Genomic DNA, 15832 nt, shown 5'->3' with positions numbered 1-15832 from the left:
TAATTTTTGGTTTGCGTTAACAAATAATTCGAATCTCCTTGTAATTGGGTTATGTATTCGGTTCAAATTTAATAAGATTGAATCAAAATAAATTTTTTCTTTTATTTTTTAAATCAAATCGAACTAAAATTTATAAAATTAAATCCAGATGATTTAATAGACTCTGTTTACATTAAAATTAAACTAACTTTTTTATATTCAAGATAAATCGTACGAAATGACTAATTTTTTGTAATATCAAATCAAACCAGCTAAATATATTTATAATATTAAACCATAGCAATTAAAATTTTCATTTCTGTCTGATTTAGTTGTTGCATGTCCCTTACCCATTAACATTAATTAACAACAAAAATATATGAGAAGAATTATGAACCAGTTTAATACATTTTTATGAACCAGTTTAATAAATTTTTAAAAAATTTAAAAAATTATGGTCCTCCGGTTTTTTACCGGTTCAACATCTGATTCACTGGTTCAACTCCCGGTTCGATTTGGTTCGACCATAAATTCCGTTTTTTCACAGTTTTAGACCGGATCACTGGCCGGTTCCTGATGTAACCGGTTCGACCGGACGGTCCGGTTTATAAAACACTGCTACAAACTCTTGTTTGATGTTTTTCCCATCTGCTGATATAGTTCAATTCATTTCATGATAGCAAAAGAGCGGCTCTTCAAAATCAGTCGGGTCGAACCCCCATTTAATTTGCACAAAGTTGGGGTATAAATAGAAAGTAAAAAAGAAATAGGATGAAAGATAAACGATGGTTATAGTTTAGGGGTGAATATACAACTTTTGCCTTGTAATTTGTGAGATGCTAATTTATGGTTTGGTATAAACATCAAAATGAGAAAGAAGAGGTGCTTAATTATTTTAGGGTTTTGGTTATCAGCTTCTTTTTGCCTCTACTGAACTGCAAATTGCCGGCCTGTCCATTGCAAAAGAAAACAAGATGTCGAAGAAAGGTTTAATGGAGCAGGACTTGAGTAAATTGGATGTGACAAAGTTGCATCCACTTTCTCCCGAAGTTATATCCCGTCAGGCCACTATCAACATAGGTAACTCAATCGTCCCCCCCTTTTTTTTTTTTATGTTTGAATGGTTTGAATAACCAGAGATCCACCCATTTCAGGCACAATTGGCCATGTGGCTCACGGCAAGTCCACTGTTGTCAAAGCTATTTCGGGTGTGCAGACTGTTCGGTTTAAGAACGAGTTGGAACGTAATATTACTATTAAGCTTGGCTATGCAAATGCCAAGATATACAAGTGTGAAGATGATAGATGTCCCCGCCCTATGTGCTACAAGTAACTTTCTATTACTTCTTTTTTTTGAATCCCTTGGTTTAGTTTAGTTTTGTTATTTCATGCTTCTTTTTGTAGGGCTTATGGAAGTGGAAAGGAAGATAGTCCCATGTGTGATGTGCCCGCCTTCGAGAACTGCCGTATGAAGTTGTTGAGACACGTCTCCTTTGTCGATTGCCCGGTATGCTCATGCTTTGCTTACTGCTTAGGCTGCTCTTCCTACATTTGTTTTACCAGTTTATGTTATTTCTTTCCCCTAGGGCCATGACATCCTCATGGCTACAATGCTTAATGGAGCTGCCATTATGGATGGAGCATTGCTTCTAATCGCCGCAAATGAAAGCTGCCCCCAACCGCAGACTTCTGAGCATCTTGCTGCTGTTGAAATTATGCGTCTCCAGCATATCATCATTCTTCAGAATAAAGTTGATCTCATTCAAGAAAATGTAGCAATCAACCAACATGAGGCCATTCAGAAATTTATTCAGGTTCCTTTTTCCATTTATCTTTATTTTAAAATAGCACTTCCTAGGTTCACTCTTCTTATTTCCAATTGTTTTACTTCCCACTTTCCTTTCGTTATAACAGTATTTCTCAATGTCTTCTTTCTTTTCGAATTAGACTACCAAGAGTACAATTGCTGTATATGCATAGGTTAATATACACCGATTCACATCTCAGTTTTATTTTAAATATCCATTATTGCATTTCAAAACTTTGTCCTTGAAGAAAAAGCATGTTTTTTGGGCTATGGACCTATGGTAGAAACATAGATAGTATCAATGGTGGAATAAAAGAGAAAAAACTTTACAACGGCTCTTTCATTCCTCGTTTTCCTTTGTCCAATCTCACTTCACTTTCGACAAATGTTGCTCCTTATTTTCCCTATTAGTGGAGCCTCGGAATCTATTTCTAATTTTTTTCTCTATCTATATTTAGCATATTTAAATCCTACAAGAAAAAAGTTTCAATAAATGGAAGTAAAAAAGAAGTATATTGATACACTGATAGTCAATCATCATAAGAATAACATTAATTGTTTAGAAAAATCCAGATGAAAAGTTACAAAGGAACTCTATCTTATAAAGTTTATGATATCTATGGAGTGCATTTTGTTTTTCCTATTCTATTATGATGTTGCTTTGTATAACGTCTGAGGGTAAATGTGTAGGATATGCATCAAACTAATTCATGTAGAATTTCCTTTGCAGGGAACTGTTGCTGATGGTGCTCCAGTGGTGCCAATTTCCGCACAGCTGAAGTACAATATTGATGTCGTTTGCGAATACATTGTGAAAAAAATCCCCATTCCAGAGAGGAACTTCATCTCACCACCTAATATGATTGTTATTCGCTCTTTTGACGTCAACAAGCCTGGGTTTGAGGTTGATGAGATAAGAGGTGGTGTAGCTGGTGGAAGCATCTTCAGGGTATGTTTCCAAAATGCCTCCTTTTTATTTTTCTTCTCTTTTGTCTTAATTACTTTTGCTTTATGTTTGCATTTAATTGGTGAAATGGGGTTATATTTAAGTGTAGTAATATTGGAGAAAGATGAGCTACATTTGCCGGATGATTTTACGAATAGGATTGCAGAACCAAATGTGTAGTATCTTTCAATCAGATTGCTTAGTGATGTAATCTAGCTTTATATGGTGTCAGGCACTGGCTGCTTTGCTGATTTTCAAATTCTACTGTTTGTTCGATGACCGAATCTAATATTAACTACAAGAGAGTTTTAGTTGTAAGCAAGACAGGAGTGTAACTGTTATTTTAACTAAAAATAATTTAAGTTGGAAGCAATCTAGAATAATAGAGAGTTCATTGTTGATCCAATTTGACCAATCAATTTAGTGTGGGTAGTCAACATTGTTATTGTCTAGCACCTTGAGAAATAGCATCAATATGAAAGACTACATTAATGACTTAAAATTTATATATAAGCGACTGATTAATAACATAGAGTAGACTCTGTCACAAGACTTATTTGACAACTAAATTTACAAACGGAGGATTGCTTGATGAACATGTACTAGAGAGTGTCTATAGAGTAATTTCCTGACTTATTTAATAGACCTAAATCACAATTTAAACCTAATACTCCTCTCGTCCCGTAAAGGTATAAAAGTTGCGCTTTAACAAGAATTAAGAAGTTAGTTATAGTTAATTTGTTATAAAATTTCTAATTTATCCTTTTAAATTTTTAAAATATAAATCAGTATAAATTAATGTTATACAAAATCAAAAGCAACTACATAAATATTGTCCAATAGAATTTCATATGTATAAGGTTATACATTGGACCTATAATTCCATTGATGTTGATGTGATAAACTATAAGGGTATTTTAATCTTTTTTTATAATTAACTAATATTACTTTTTTCTATATTTGTGAGACCAAAAAAGTAGCTATTTTCTCTATTTTTACGAGACGGAGGGAGTATAAAATTTAATTGACCCTCAAGTCTATTAGAACATTACAACTTCATATCTTTAAGCTTCCTAGGACATTATCTCAAAGGTGAACATTTATTCAAATTCTAGAGTCAATTACTCTAGTATCTTTTCATATTATGTGCACCATTCTATCTCAGTTGGGAAGAAAGGAGAAGGAAAAGAAAAGACCCTTCATTTAATTTGTTGATAGCCAAATTAGCGAAGTAAGTCTATATATTTCTTAGAGCTAACTTAATATGATGAAAAGTATCTATGTCTTGCTTTTTTGGGGAATGTTTTGGAATATGCTATGCAATTATCAGAGTAACTGAATCAGTAGCAATAGGTGCTTCCACTTGTATAGTTTTCCTTGTCTCTTTTGTCAATATCCTTGAACCACTCATTTTGCTAATGTTTGTGTTTGCTGCAAGAATGAGAGAAATTGATGGATTTGGAAAGTACCTCATCCTTATAAATCCCACATAACAAACGGATTTTAGAAACTTCCCTCACAAAAGGGTTAATTGTTGTGTCTGTGACCACTGATTTTTTCGAGTCCAACACTACCAATAGATCTCATGGATTTGGAAGTAGATTAGCAAATGAGAGATTGAAAAAATCCATGAAATCTAAAACTCATGATTATTCTATTGATTTGCACAATCGGTAGATTATAAAGAAGTAACTCAAACATTGCCTCACTGTATTCAATGTTTAACATTATTCTAGCTTTCAGTATTCTCTTTATTCTCTGCTATTTTAATAATGAAGTTCGTTTCTCCTCAACTTTTTCTTTCCGTCTCTTTAATTCCCTAAATTTAATTTCATTCTGGTATGGTTGTGATGTTTTACAATCAAAAGCTTTAACCATGAGGTGAAGTGGAAGTTGCTGTTTGCACCACCTGAAAAACACCACCTATTCACCTCATGCAGTACTATTAAATTTTACAAGTTTGTTACCCTTCTGAGTTTTAAATGGGACGGCATTACATCTTCTATCTTTCATCAATTACTGAGTTTGTAGCTGGTTAATCTTGTGGCCATGTTTCGCTTTTGGACTTAGATATAGAGAGGTACCAAAGAATTGTATTAAAAATGAGTTTTTAATTACCGCGTTATGTGGTGAAAATGCGGTAAACAGAGGCGGTGTAGGTGCACTACTGAACACATTAGTTTGGACAGTAGATATCTCCGTTATCCCTTTCTGTTTTGTGTTTTGCATATTAGGTTTGGATTGGTTCAATTTTGCATGGAGGTGATGCATGCCTTTTTGATTTCTTAAGCAACTTGCTTCTGTGCAGTCGTAGAGATGCATAGCAGTCAGCAGTAATGGGGGGAATCTACTCTTTCCTTTTACAAATCATAAGGATATAGTGCCTAGTAATTCTGGATTAATTTGAGATTTAAAATTGAAGTTTTGCTTCCTCGTTTGAAAGAAGATAACCTCAAGCTTTTAGAGTAGACCAATCTTACAAGCTGGCATAAAACTATAAGGACTAAATGTTTAATTACTTCAAGAGAAAAAGTAGATGGCTTCTTGATAAACAGATTCTTATTACTCCTTATAGTACATTTATCTAAATCTCAAAACAGAAAAAAAAACTTCAATAAGAATGATTATGATTGCTCCAAAATCAACCTCCCAGGTATAAGTTTTAGAAATTCTGTTACCTTCCATGTATGTTGTATTTGCATCTTGCACCTCTCTAAGGATAACTTTATCCTTGCAGTACATTGCCGATGCTGAGTGCTTCTATTGAAATGTGTTGTATGTAGGGTGTTTTGAAGGTCAATCAATTTATTGAAGTTCGTCCAGGGATTGTTGTTAAAGATGAGACCGGAAGTATTAAGTGCACACCAATATACACAAGAATAGTTTCATTGTATGCTGAGCAGAATGAGCTACAATTTGCAGTGCCAGGAGGACTAATTGGTGTTGGTACAACCATGGACCCCACTTTGACACGTGCTGATCGGTTGGTGGGTCAAGTTCTCGGAGATGTTGGATCTCTTCCTGATGTTTTTGTTGAGCTTGAGGTAAGTAGCTGAACAAGCTACACTGTTTTTCTGGGTTCTTGATTTATGTCTCGTGCACTTATGCTTTTTGTACTAATTTAGTTTGTCAAGCCAGTAGTCTGCTTTTTCCAAGCAGGAGACATTCGTCTATGCAATGATTGGATAGGGTACATTTGTGCGAGCAAGCAATCATGTGCCACCCCTGCATAATTTGGCATTTAAATGGTCTTGTTATATCCAAAAAAATAATCCTCCATTATTTACAACGGGGAAGATTCCTGTTGTTGCTAATGGCAAGTTGGAGTGTGAATTTGCTGAAGTAGAAAATACTATTTGGCCTAAGTTCTCTATTGATTATCTATTATACACCCACTCGCACTCTATTTTACCCAAAAACTGAAAAAAAGGAAAAGAAAAACTAAACGTAAACTACAACTTTCAACCGATCATCATATAGAGCGAAAAGAAGGATGAAGACAACCTTTCATCTTCAACAAAAGAAGCCTAAACCTTACCTATATCTTTTATTCTTTTTATTTCTATCAATTTTTACTCCTTATATATTTTATTGTCACAATTTTTCTGATTTAATCATTTTTTTGTTGGGTTTGTGATTAATTTTTATTGGGTTTGTTTTTAATATGACTTAATTTTTTTTACTGTTATGTTTTCGTGATAAATTGTTGATCTTGATGATGATGAGTAATTCTCTAAATTAAAATTTAGAAATGTGATGATGGTTTTAGCTGAAGAGGTTTAATTTTGTTTTTAAAATTACTCAAGTAAATCAGGTTTGTGCCTGTTTTTTTTATTTAACATTTAAAAAATCTATTTATAACTTTTATACATTTTATTATGTTAATGTTTTTGCCTTTTCCCAAAATGCGGAGCACTAGTACCCATTTGTGCCTTAGAGCGCATTCTGCCTTTAATAACTATGCATTTGTCTTGCTGCTCTGCCTATATGGCTTATGTTTTAATTTGTTTTTGTAAGCAGTAGTTTTAGATTCACTGTCTTCAAATGCTAAATGATGCTGATAACTTGGAGTTGTACGATGCAGGTGAATTTCTTTCTTCTTCGACGACTTATTGGGGTTAGGACGAAGGGTTCGGAGAAGCAAGGAAAAGTTTCAAAGCTAGCAAAGGGAGAGATTCTGATGCTCAACATAGGATCCATGTCGACTGGGGCTAGAATTCTTGCTGTAAAGAATGATTTGGCGAAGCTGCAGTTGACATCTCCTGTGTGCACCAACAAGGGGGAGAAGATTGCACTGAGCCGACGAGTTGAGAAGCATTGGCGTCTAATTGGTTGGGGAATGATTCAAGCTGGAGCAACTCTTGACGTTCCACCGTGCCCTCTCTGAGTTGCTCTTCCAGATGTTTAGTATTGTTTGTGTTTCTTTTTTTTGTTTATAGTCCAAGTTTTGAACAAGAGTTGTTTCAACTGACGATATGTAACAGGCTGCTGCCCAATTTCATCACATTTTCTGGGATTCTTCTTATTTTTGTCTTTTAGAGAAAGAATATCCCTAGATTTCTGCTCGTGTTTCGCCAATAATTATTTTTAACTTCATTTCTGATAATGCATTTGTATAAGAATACATTTTTTACAATGTAATTAACCCCCGAGGTTTAACGTATTATACTAATTAGACTCTAACATTCAAAAATTTCACTGAACTCACCCCTTAATTTTCCTGTCATCTGCCCCGTTAGTCAACAAATATTATACTATATTTTCCTTGAAGTTTGATATTATATTAATTGGTCCTTTAATTTTATAATATCACACTTTACTGCCATAAATATTTTTAACGTATTTAATTCTTCAAATTTGATTAGATGAATGAAAATATAAATTATAGAAAAAAAGACTTCACTGTTTTGATTATAATTAGTTTGTCATGTTATAATTTATTTTAATATAATTATATATAGTAATATGTATACCTTATTGATATTACTATATTTCTATAACTAATGCAAAATGGATAAATTGACAAAATAAAAAAAATCTTAAAGTATTCTCTTTTATTTTCAGATTTAATATTAATTTTTTCTTCTACATTCTTTCACCTATAAAATACTGACTGGGGCGTCCGAGTGAACGTTCGAAACCTCCCTTTCGGCGTACTTTCTGACAATAGTTCATGGTTTTCAGGTGTCTTTTTCGGCACGGCTCTATCTTCATATTTGATGGTTTATCGCATATAATAAAAAAGAATAGAAAGTCCAGTTTTGGATGTAAAAGTACCTAAGAAAATTAAGTTTGTATAGTGGAATAATTTCACATTTAGTAAAATTAAGGATTAACTCATTTTAAAATTCTTTAATATTATGGTTTTGGTTTATCTGGTTTTTAAACTCTCATTTGGTCTTATTTGGTATTTGCATTTTTCGCTTTTCCAGTTCTTCAGACAGATGAATGCATATTAAAAAAGTGGGAAGTTGAAGAAGCAAATAAGATCAAATTAAAATTTATAAAGTTCAGAATTCAAATAAAACCAAATGGAAGTTTAAGAATTAAATAAACTAAAAACTTAACTTGTAAAATTGAAAGGATAGAGAGTTTAGGGGAAAAAGAGAGAAAGTTGGTTAGGATAGGAAGAGTGATTGGGACAGGAAATTGGAGATAGACCGAAGGTGTTGTTTTTGGAGAAATAAGAAATATCCAAAAGTGAGAGATAAATGGCCCATAACTCAAAGCTAGCTTCTACAATATCAAACAATGGCAGCGCCTGTGGCCTTCTCTAACCTATGTCTTCACTCCCACCCCAAACACACTCCTTCATCTTTCACTTTGCATACTGCTCGCTTCACCACTCTTCCTTTCAAACAAACCACTACTTGCAGCACCCCAAGGTACGTTTAAATCTTCCATGTTGCATAACACACTCCATGTATTGTTGCTAACTCCCTGTGTCCAAATGTTGCTAGCTTGTGGTCTTATAGGACCGCCATCATTCCCCAAGCATCATCCGCCGCAATCCTAGAGGACACCGTTCCAACTCCGAAAGTTATTATTGACCAAGACTCCGATCCTGATGCAACTGTCGTCGAGATAACATTTGGTGATCGTCTTGGTGCTCTTCTAGATACTGTATGCACCGCACCTTTCTCATCCTCATTCATTTTTGTCATTTCGTTACCTCATATACCATCATTTTTAATGTGCTGCAGATGAACGCGCTTAAAAACCTTGGCCTCAATGTTACCAAGGCTAATGTCTATTTGGATTCGTCTGGGAAGCACAACAAATTTTCCATCACTAGAGCGTACGTTATATGTTGTTTGTCTTCCATTTTCCAAACACTCTTCGTTGATGGATCCGATCCTCTTGTTCAGTGATACAGGTAGAAAAGTTGAAGATCCAGAGCTTCTTGAGGCTATTCGATTGACGATCATAAACAATCTGCTTGAGTATCACCCTGTAATTTTTCTTATGTTCCATGTCTCACTTTGAACACCACTTGTTGCTTGGCCTTATATGAATGTCACTTTGGGGTCCAGGAATCAAGTTCCCAGTTAGCAATGGGAGTTGCCTTCGGTGTGGAGCCACCCAAGCAACTCGTATGTCATCTATATATCTCATTTCTTTTTTGATTTCTTACATCTAAAAGCTATTAGTAGAAACTTAATTATGTTATGATCCCTCAGGTTGATGTGGATATAGCAACTCACATAACTGTCTATGATGACAGTCCTGCTCGCAGGTAAACACGCGTTGGTTATGATCCCTCAGGTTGACTTTTGCGAACCAATCTCTGCCTGTCACACAAAAATTGCATATTTGAGTTTTTATGTTAATATTATTTGTAGAAGCACAGCTTGTATTAGTCTTGTTGAGTGACAGAAGGTCATGGCACCACGAGTTTTACATCTTATGTTCACCCTCATCTCTTTTGTTCATTTCGGTCAATAACTAGTTATCATCCGGTTGAGAACAATGTTCATTGACACCGTCTTTTGCTGGCATACTCTATCATTCTTAAACACGTACGAAACTAGTACTGAACTTGGTTGTCTTTTCTTCTTGTACTTGTTTGAGTTTCTGTAATCTAGATTTGTCGAGACGAGTATTAGAATGTGGTTAGGAATTGAAAAGTAAATCTTTGTTATGTGATGCATCAATAGCTGAAGAAGTGAGGTACTTACTAGTAGAATGGTATTTGTTTTGGCAGCTTGCTTTATGTGGAGACAGTCGATTACCCTGGATTATTGGTTGATCTCGTAAAGAATATTACTGACATTAATGTAGATGTTGAGTCAGGAGAATTTGATACCGAGGTACTAATCTCTTGGGATGTATTTGAGTGTTCCTATATTGTTTGAAACTGAGGTAACGATGGTGTATGATATGAACTGTACACCCAGGGATTGTTGGCAAAGGCAAAGTTTCATGTTAGCTACAAGGGTAAAGCCACCATCAAGCCTCTTCAACAGGTAAGACTTTAATCAAATCATCCGTCCCATGCCACTTTTCGGTTACACCTCGAAAAATCTTTAATGTTCATGGGATTTGGCAGGTTCTTGCTAATAGTTTGCGGTATTTCCTAAGACGGCCAACCACCGAGGACGCAAGTTTTTGAGCCAAATGGTGGATACATTTTCTCATGTGCACCACAAATGATTCAAAGATGGAATGTATTTGACTTCAAGTATTACATATTTGTTAAGCTTCGACAAAAACATTACATTGCCAAGCAATTAGAGCAACGAATCTTGTTACCCCTGAATTCACTAGTCATCGCCTTTTCTAATCTACGTAAGCTAGATATGAACTACATTGTGAAACTCCTTCCTTATATGTTAAATGTATTTACCTGGAGTTTTAGTTTGAATCATGAAACATCAAGACAAGTGATAACTCAGGAACATTATAATTAGGCTTAACCCATCTAGAGGCCCTTGTACTTTACACTTTTTTTTTTCGTAGGTCCTCATACTTCATTTTTGTATTATCTGATCCTTCTACTTATCTATTTTCGATTTTCAGGTCCTTTTTGAGTTTTTTCCAGTTCCTCTACTTACAAATGTTTTTTCCTCCAGTCCCTATATTTACAATTTTTTTTTCCTCCAGTCACACAAAATGACTGGAAAAAACTCAAAAAGGACCTGAAAAATAAAAATAGATAAGTAGAGGGATCAAATAATACGAAAATGAAGTATAAGGATCTATGGAAAAAAAAGTGTAATGTACAGGGGCCTCTAGATAGGTTTGGCCTTATAATTACTTCAATACAATTATTGATCATCTAAATGAAACTCAGGAACATTATTTTATAAATTTTATACAATAAAATTTAAAAATATTTTATTTAAACATTTTGTATTTTTAATTCAAATAATTTATATTTATTAAAATGAAAAAATCTATACTAACTCGGTTAAACCTGCCGAACCATAAAACCCCCACGAAACCAGTCCGATCTCCCATCCGGTTTTTAAAATATAAAATCAACGGATCATAGTAAAAGATCCATAGTGAGGTAAAGTAGGGCTTAGCGTAGGAAATGATAACTAAAAAAACACAGTATAACTAACCAAACCATCTCTAACAAACTCGCTCTCCATTTCTTTCTCTCTCAAGAAAGACTCTCTCTTTCTCTCAGAGAAATATCTTTTCTCTTTCTCTCTCTACTTTCCAAGAAAATTTCGTACAAGTTTCCGAGAAAATGAAGAGAACCCAGTTCGTGTTCTTGTACTACAATTACAATGTTGCTGCATTCTTGGTGCTCATCTTCTTCTTTGCTTCTGTTTCTGAAGCTGCTAGACCACATCCTTCGACAGGTTTTTCTTTTATCTTCTTGTTAATTTGTTGCTTTATTCTACTTTTCTTGGAAACCAAACAGAATCTTGAATCTTGAATGTAAAGAATCAATTCAGGAAAGTAAGAGAATCTTTAACTAAACAATGTGAAACCCTTTATTTACTTGCTTCAGTTTTAGTGAATCTTATCTACTATTGAACTCAAACAGCATTAAATCATCAATGCTTTTTTGTATGTACAGACCCGACTTACCTAAACTTTGTTGTAAATGCGACGGACTTGGCATCGGAGGAGTATTATGATTACATAGTTGTTGGGGGTGGCACAGCCGGCTGCCCCTTAGCTGCTACTTTGTCTCAATCCTATAAAGTTCTGCTTCTCGAGCGCGGTGATGTTCCCTATGGTAAACGTAATTTGATGACCCAAGAAGGCTTCTTGCCCACCCTTACTGAAGTTGATACCTTTGATTCCCCTGCCCAGTCCTTCACTTCCGAGGACGGTGTCCCCAACGCTAGAGGCCGCGTTCTTGGTGGCAGCAGCGCCATCAATGCTGGCTTCTATAGTCGAGCGGACAGAGATTTCTTTGAGCAGTCAGGTGTGACGTGGGATATGAGAGTTGTGAATCAGTCTTATGACTGGGTTGAGAAGGCCATTGTGTTTAGGCCTGAGCTTAGGGACTGGCAATCCGCTGTTAGAGATGGTTTGTTGGAGGCTGGAGTTAGCCCTTACAATGGCTTTAGTTTGGATCATGTGGTGGGTACTAAGGTGAGTGGTTCTACTTTTGATGCTTCAGGGAGAAGACACAGTGCAGCTGATCTTCTTGATTATGCCAATGCTGCCAATATTAAGGTTGCTGTGCATGCCAGTGTCGAAAGACTACTGTTGGCATCTAATTCGCATTCAAGGTCTAGACTTGGTGCAGTCGGGGTGGTTTATCGCGACGAGAGAGGAGATTTTCACCATGCCTTGGTGCATGACAATGGTGAGGTGATTGTATCTGCTGGTGCCATTGGAAGTCCACAAATGCTGTTGTTGAGTGGCATTGGTCCCAGGCCTTACCTGTCATCCTGGGGTATTCCTGTGGCGTATCATTCGCCGTATGTGGGGCAGCACCTGTATGACAATCCTCGAAATGGTATCTCAATTGTGCCTTCGCTCCCACTCGAGCACTCTTTGTTACAGGTGGTTGGCATTACTCAGATGGGGGCTTACCTTGAAGCAGCTTCTAATGTCGTCCCGTTTGCATCCCCGGCTCGTTCTGTTTTTATCAGGCCACCTTCTGCACCTCTCTATCTCACAGTGGCTACCCTTATGGAGAAAATCACAGGCCCACTCTCTGCTGGCTCTCTAAGGCTTGCATCAACAGATGTAAGAGTGAATCCAATTGTTAGGTTCAATTACTTTTCTCATCCTTCCGATGTGGAGAAGTGTGTGAATGGCACCCGCAAAATCGGAGAGGTGCTGAGGAGCAGGGCTATGGAGGACTTTAGGTTCCAGGAATGGTTTGGAGCTCGAAGTTTCAGATTTGTAGGGCCTGCTTTACCAGTCGACCAATCTGACTTCGCGCAGATGGCTGATTTTTGTCGCCGAACTGTCAGCACAATATGGCATTACCATGGGGGCTGTGTTGTAGGGAAAGTGGTGGATCGTAATCACCGGGTTCTAGGCATTAATTCCCTACGAGTTGTTGATGGCTCGACATTTACTGTATCGCCTGGAACTAATCCCCAAGCTACTTTGATGATGCTGGGCAGGTATACACATGTTTTTACCTTACTTCACTCTGTGCTGTTCCCTGACTATATTCTGATACTCGTCTTCTTTGCCAGATACACAGGGCTGAAGATAATCAGCGAGCGCACGAAGTACAGATGATCTTTGGAGTTGTACCACAGGTGTAGGTAGCATACGAAGTGTATGATAATCAAATAGGAGTGTATTGTAATCAAAATTCTCATGTGCACAGTTTTTGATTTGAATGGTAAATTGGGATGTGAATTAAATCGTTTTGTTCAGTTGCGTTTTGCTGATGAAAATTTAGAGCAGGCAACATGTTATGACGGCAATATGAATCCGATATATACAAATTAGTTTTGTATTAATGAGAATAGGAGGTGGAGGTTAGAAGTTGAGATTACAGCAAAAACAAATGAAGCATTGAGTTGAAATATGGTGCGTAAAAAACATATATAAAAAAGTATTGGAATGATACAAAATTATACATAAAAGAAAAGAATTCAAATCCAAACAGGAAGCCACTGTTGGCCATCTATGAAATCAATGGACATGTATTGTTCAGCTTCTTCTTCAGTAAGTTGTTTTGACCACTCTGCACGGCCTGTGGTATCAGCTCCTGGTCCATGGCATTTGTACTCTGCTTGGAACATGTTTCTGTAGGAAACAAAACATTAATTAATAATGAAGACAAGCATCAGTCAGATGGAAATATATAAAATTGTGGATGGAACTCTTACTGAGTGGGGCCATTATAGCTCCAATTGGTCCAGCCTTTGGGATCAATAGTCCTAGAAAGGTAAGTCTTTGCAAAAATAGTCCTGGAGTGAGCACCTTTGGCTCTTCCCAAGTAAACATCGCCAATACCATAAACCTTTCCCTTGACAAAAACAAGGCCACTATCATCATCTGATTCCCTGTTGTGAGCAGTAATGGAGCCCAGAATGTTGACGCGCATGTCGGCGATGACAAAGATCTCACAGCTATGGAAGATGGATCTGGCGCGGCCAAAGATGAAGTCGATGGAGCCTTGAATGTAGCAATTGTCGTAGTAGTGTCTGCCCTTGTAATCAAAAAGAGTGTTGTGGGTGCTGTAGAATCCGCAATGGTAGAAGGCAACCATGTCGGCCCCCACAAATGCTGCGACGGACTGGTTTTGTGAGGTAAAAGCGACCCCTGTTGGAGCCTCGTTCTTGAAACTGATACCGAAAGCAATGAAGTGGGGGGCTTGAACAGTGAAGGTGGCGGATGCCTTGTTATCGACGGAGCTCATTGACCAGACGAGGGCTGTCCTGCCTTTCCCATTGCCCCTCAGGAAAATGTAAGGTTTGTTTTTGGGGATGTGAACCTTTTCTCTGCATGGTAAAGGGGTTGGTTATACATATAGGAAGATGGAAATGAAAGAAATGTAGGTGAAATGTTACCTGTAGACTCCTTTCCTGACATGGATGATGATCCATTTGGAATTGTTCTGAGGCACCGCATTGATGGCTTCTTGGATGGACGTGAAATCTCCCTTTCCATTGATATCAACCTTTATGGTTCGGTTGGTGCCAATCTTTTGTGTCAATAGAGGAGAGTCTATTACTGTCTGTGCAGACAAGGCATCCGCGTTCCCCGATAGCCATATCGCGATCCCTACAATGCTCCCCAGCCAAACCCAAGCATTCATTCTATTCATTCTTCTTATTCTCTGCTGCATTTTCCTCACCCTCATCAACAATTATACCTTTTTTTATGTGAGGTCCTTGTTTGTTTTGGAAGCTATGATTCACTGTCTCTCTTTTTTTAGAGGGTTTTAACAGAAACTTGTGTGGTTTGTTTCATTTCGTTAGTTGTTTTTACTTTTTTTTATTTAACAACTCATTCTATGTCCTTCTTCTTGTGCACCCATAAATGTAGGACTTCATTTTGCAATTCAATTCCCAATATATTACCTCTTTCAATCCATCCATATTTCCTGCCAACCAAAAATTATACAGCCTACTAATATCTCAACCGTTTTAAGTTTTTTTTTTTACTTCTCTTTTACATTTATATTCACCATTCATCCAATACTACAAAACTAATAAACATCAAATGTTTCATGATTTTATATATACTACGTCACTTGTTAGTTTATATTTTAATAATTTAATGTTTATTACAAAAATGGAAATATGATGAAAAATTTAAATCTTGTTATTCTTTTATCACTTCAAATCTGGAAAAGTTAGCAAAAATGGAGTCGCCACCTAACTCAGTTAGAAAATGCCTTTTATACCGATTAGGTAGATCTCTCACACTTATGGGTGAGTGTAGTCACCTATTAAAAAGTGATAAGGGACTGCAGCGTCCAATGATGATTTTCAGATAAAATTATCCAGGCGACGAGCTATCGATTTTCTTATTGGAATCTAAGCAGGCGTAATTGGTGCATAGTTGCAAATTTGGAGGATTAAAGCGTAATTAGCCATAAATACCCTATAAAAATCCAAAGGACGCTGAGAGACGAAAGCTAGGGGAGCGAATGTGATTAGACATCCCAATAGTCCTAGCAGTAAACGATGGATACTGAACGCTGTGCGTATCGA

The 15832-nt window shown here is 36.5% G+C and overlaps 4 protein-coding genes across 4 annotated transcripts; 3 read left to right on the top strand and 1 right to left on the bottom strand.

Moving 5' to 3' along the window:
- The first annotated feature begins 853 nt into the window (after positions 1-853).
- Positions 854-7297, top strand: LOC126678144 (eukaryotic translation initiation factor 2 subunit gamma-like). Its single transcript, XM_050373033.2, has 7 exons — positions 854-1059; positions 1134-1308; positions 1384-1486; positions 1566-1793; positions 2517-2735; positions 5516-5776; positions 6817-7297. The coding sequence occupies exons 1-7, from the start codon at positions 954-956 to the stop codon at positions 7117-7119; spliced, it is 1395 nt and encodes a 464-aa protein (XP_050228990.1). The 5' UTR covers positions 854-953; the 3' UTR covers positions 7120-7297.
- Positions 7298-8454: 1157 nt separating this feature from the next.
- Positions 8455-10596, top strand: LOC126678146 (ACT domain-containing protein ACR11). The gene is made up of 9 exons (XM_050373035.2): positions 8455-8617; positions 8693-8855; positions 8936-9030; positions 9101-9185; positions 9266-9325; positions 9413-9468; positions 9937-10042; positions 10130-10198; positions 10282-10596. The coding sequence occupies exons 1-9, from the start codon at positions 8484-8486 to the stop codon at positions 10342-10344; spliced, it is 831 nt and encodes a 276-aa protein (XP_050228992.1). The 5' UTR covers positions 8455-8483; the 3' UTR covers positions 10345-10596.
- Positions 10597-10745: 149 nt separating this feature from the next.
- LOC126678143 ((R)-mandelonitrile lyase-like) lies at positions 10746-13528 on the top strand. Its single transcript, XM_050373032.2, has 3 exons — positions 10746-11545; positions 11767-13279; positions 13355-13528. Exons 1-3 carry the CDS (start codon positions 11431-11433, stop codon positions 13398-13400), a joined length of 1674 nt encoding a protein of 557 aa, XP_050228989.1. The 5' UTR covers positions 10746-11430; the 3' UTR covers positions 13401-13528.
- A 112-nt stretch (positions 13529-13640) lies between these two features.
- Positions 13641-15089, bottom strand: LOC126678145 (probable pectinesterase 67). Its single transcript, XM_050373034.2, has 3 exons — positions 14684-15089; positions 14000-14614; positions 13641-13916 (listed from the first exon to the last, which is right to left on the bottom strand). The coding sequence occupies exons 1-3, from the start codon at positions 14974-14976 to the stop codon at positions 13763-13765; spliced, it is 1062 nt and encodes a 353-aa protein (XP_050228991.1). The 5' UTR covers positions 14977-15089; the 3' UTR covers positions 13641-13762.
- Positions 15090-15832: the final 743 nt, after the last annotated feature.

The sequence above is a fragment of the Mercurialis annua genome, linkage group LG4, assembly GCF_937616625.2.
Source record: "Mercurialis annua linkage group LG4, ddMerAnnu1.2, whole genome shotgun sequence".
NCBI lineage: Eukaryota > Viridiplantae > Streptophyta > Magnoliopsida > Malpighiales > Euphorbiaceae > Mercurialis > Mercurialis annua.
The sequence above is the reverse complement of the archived record's forward strand: the minus strand, read 5'-3'. Positions and strand labels throughout refer to the sequence as shown.

Bases quoted from the DNA above. Each gene is read 5' to 3' on its own strand.
- LOC126678144 (XM_050373033.2), top strand. From the start codon at position 954: ATGTCGAAGAAAGGTTTAATGGAGCAGGACTTGAGTAAATTGGATGTG. The intron at 1,060-1,133 runs GTAACTCAATCG...CACCCATTTCAG, and splicing joins TCAGGCCACTATCAACATAG to GCACAATTGGCCATGTGGCT. The intron at 1,487-1,565 runs GTATGCTCATGC...TCTTTCCCCTAG, and splicing joins TCTCCTTTGTCGATTGCCCG to GGCCATGACATCCTCATGGC.
- LOC126678146 (XM_050373035.2), top strand. From the start codon at position 8,484: ATGGCAGCGCCTGTGGCCTTCTCTAACCTATGTCTTCACTCCCACCCC. The intron at 8,618-8,692 runs GTACGTTTAAAT...AAATGTTGCTAG, and splicing joins ACTACTTGCAGCACCCCAAG to CTTGTGGTCTTATAGGACCG. The intron at 9,469-9,936 runs GTAAACACGCGT...TTGTTTTGGCAG, and splicing joins GATGACAGTCCTGCTCGCAG to CTTGCTTTATGTGGAGACAG.
- LOC126678143 (XM_050373032.2), top strand. From the start codon at position 11,431: ATGAAGAGAACCCAGTTCGTGTTCTTGTACTACAATTACAATGTTGCT. The intron at 11,546-11,766 runs GTTTTTCTTTTA...TTGTATGTACAG, and splicing joins TAGACCACATCCTTCGACAG to ACCCGACTTACCTAAACTTT. The intron at 13,280-13,354 runs GTATACACATGT...CTTCTTTGCCAG, and splicing joins ACTTTGATGATGCTGGGCAG to ATACACAGGGCTGAAGATAA.
- LOC126678145 (XM_050373034.2), bottom strand. From the start codon at position 14,976: ATGAGGGTGAGGAAAATGCAGCAGAGAATAAGAAGAATGAATAGAATG. The intron at 14,615-14,683 runs GTAACATTTCAC...TTTACCATGCAG, and splicing joins GTCAGGAAAGGAGTCTACAG to AGAAAAGGTTCACATCCCCA. The intron at 13,917-13,999 runs GTAAGAGTTCCA...TGTTTCCTACAG, and splicing joins AGCTATAATGGCCCCACTCA to AAACATGTTCCAAGCAGAGT.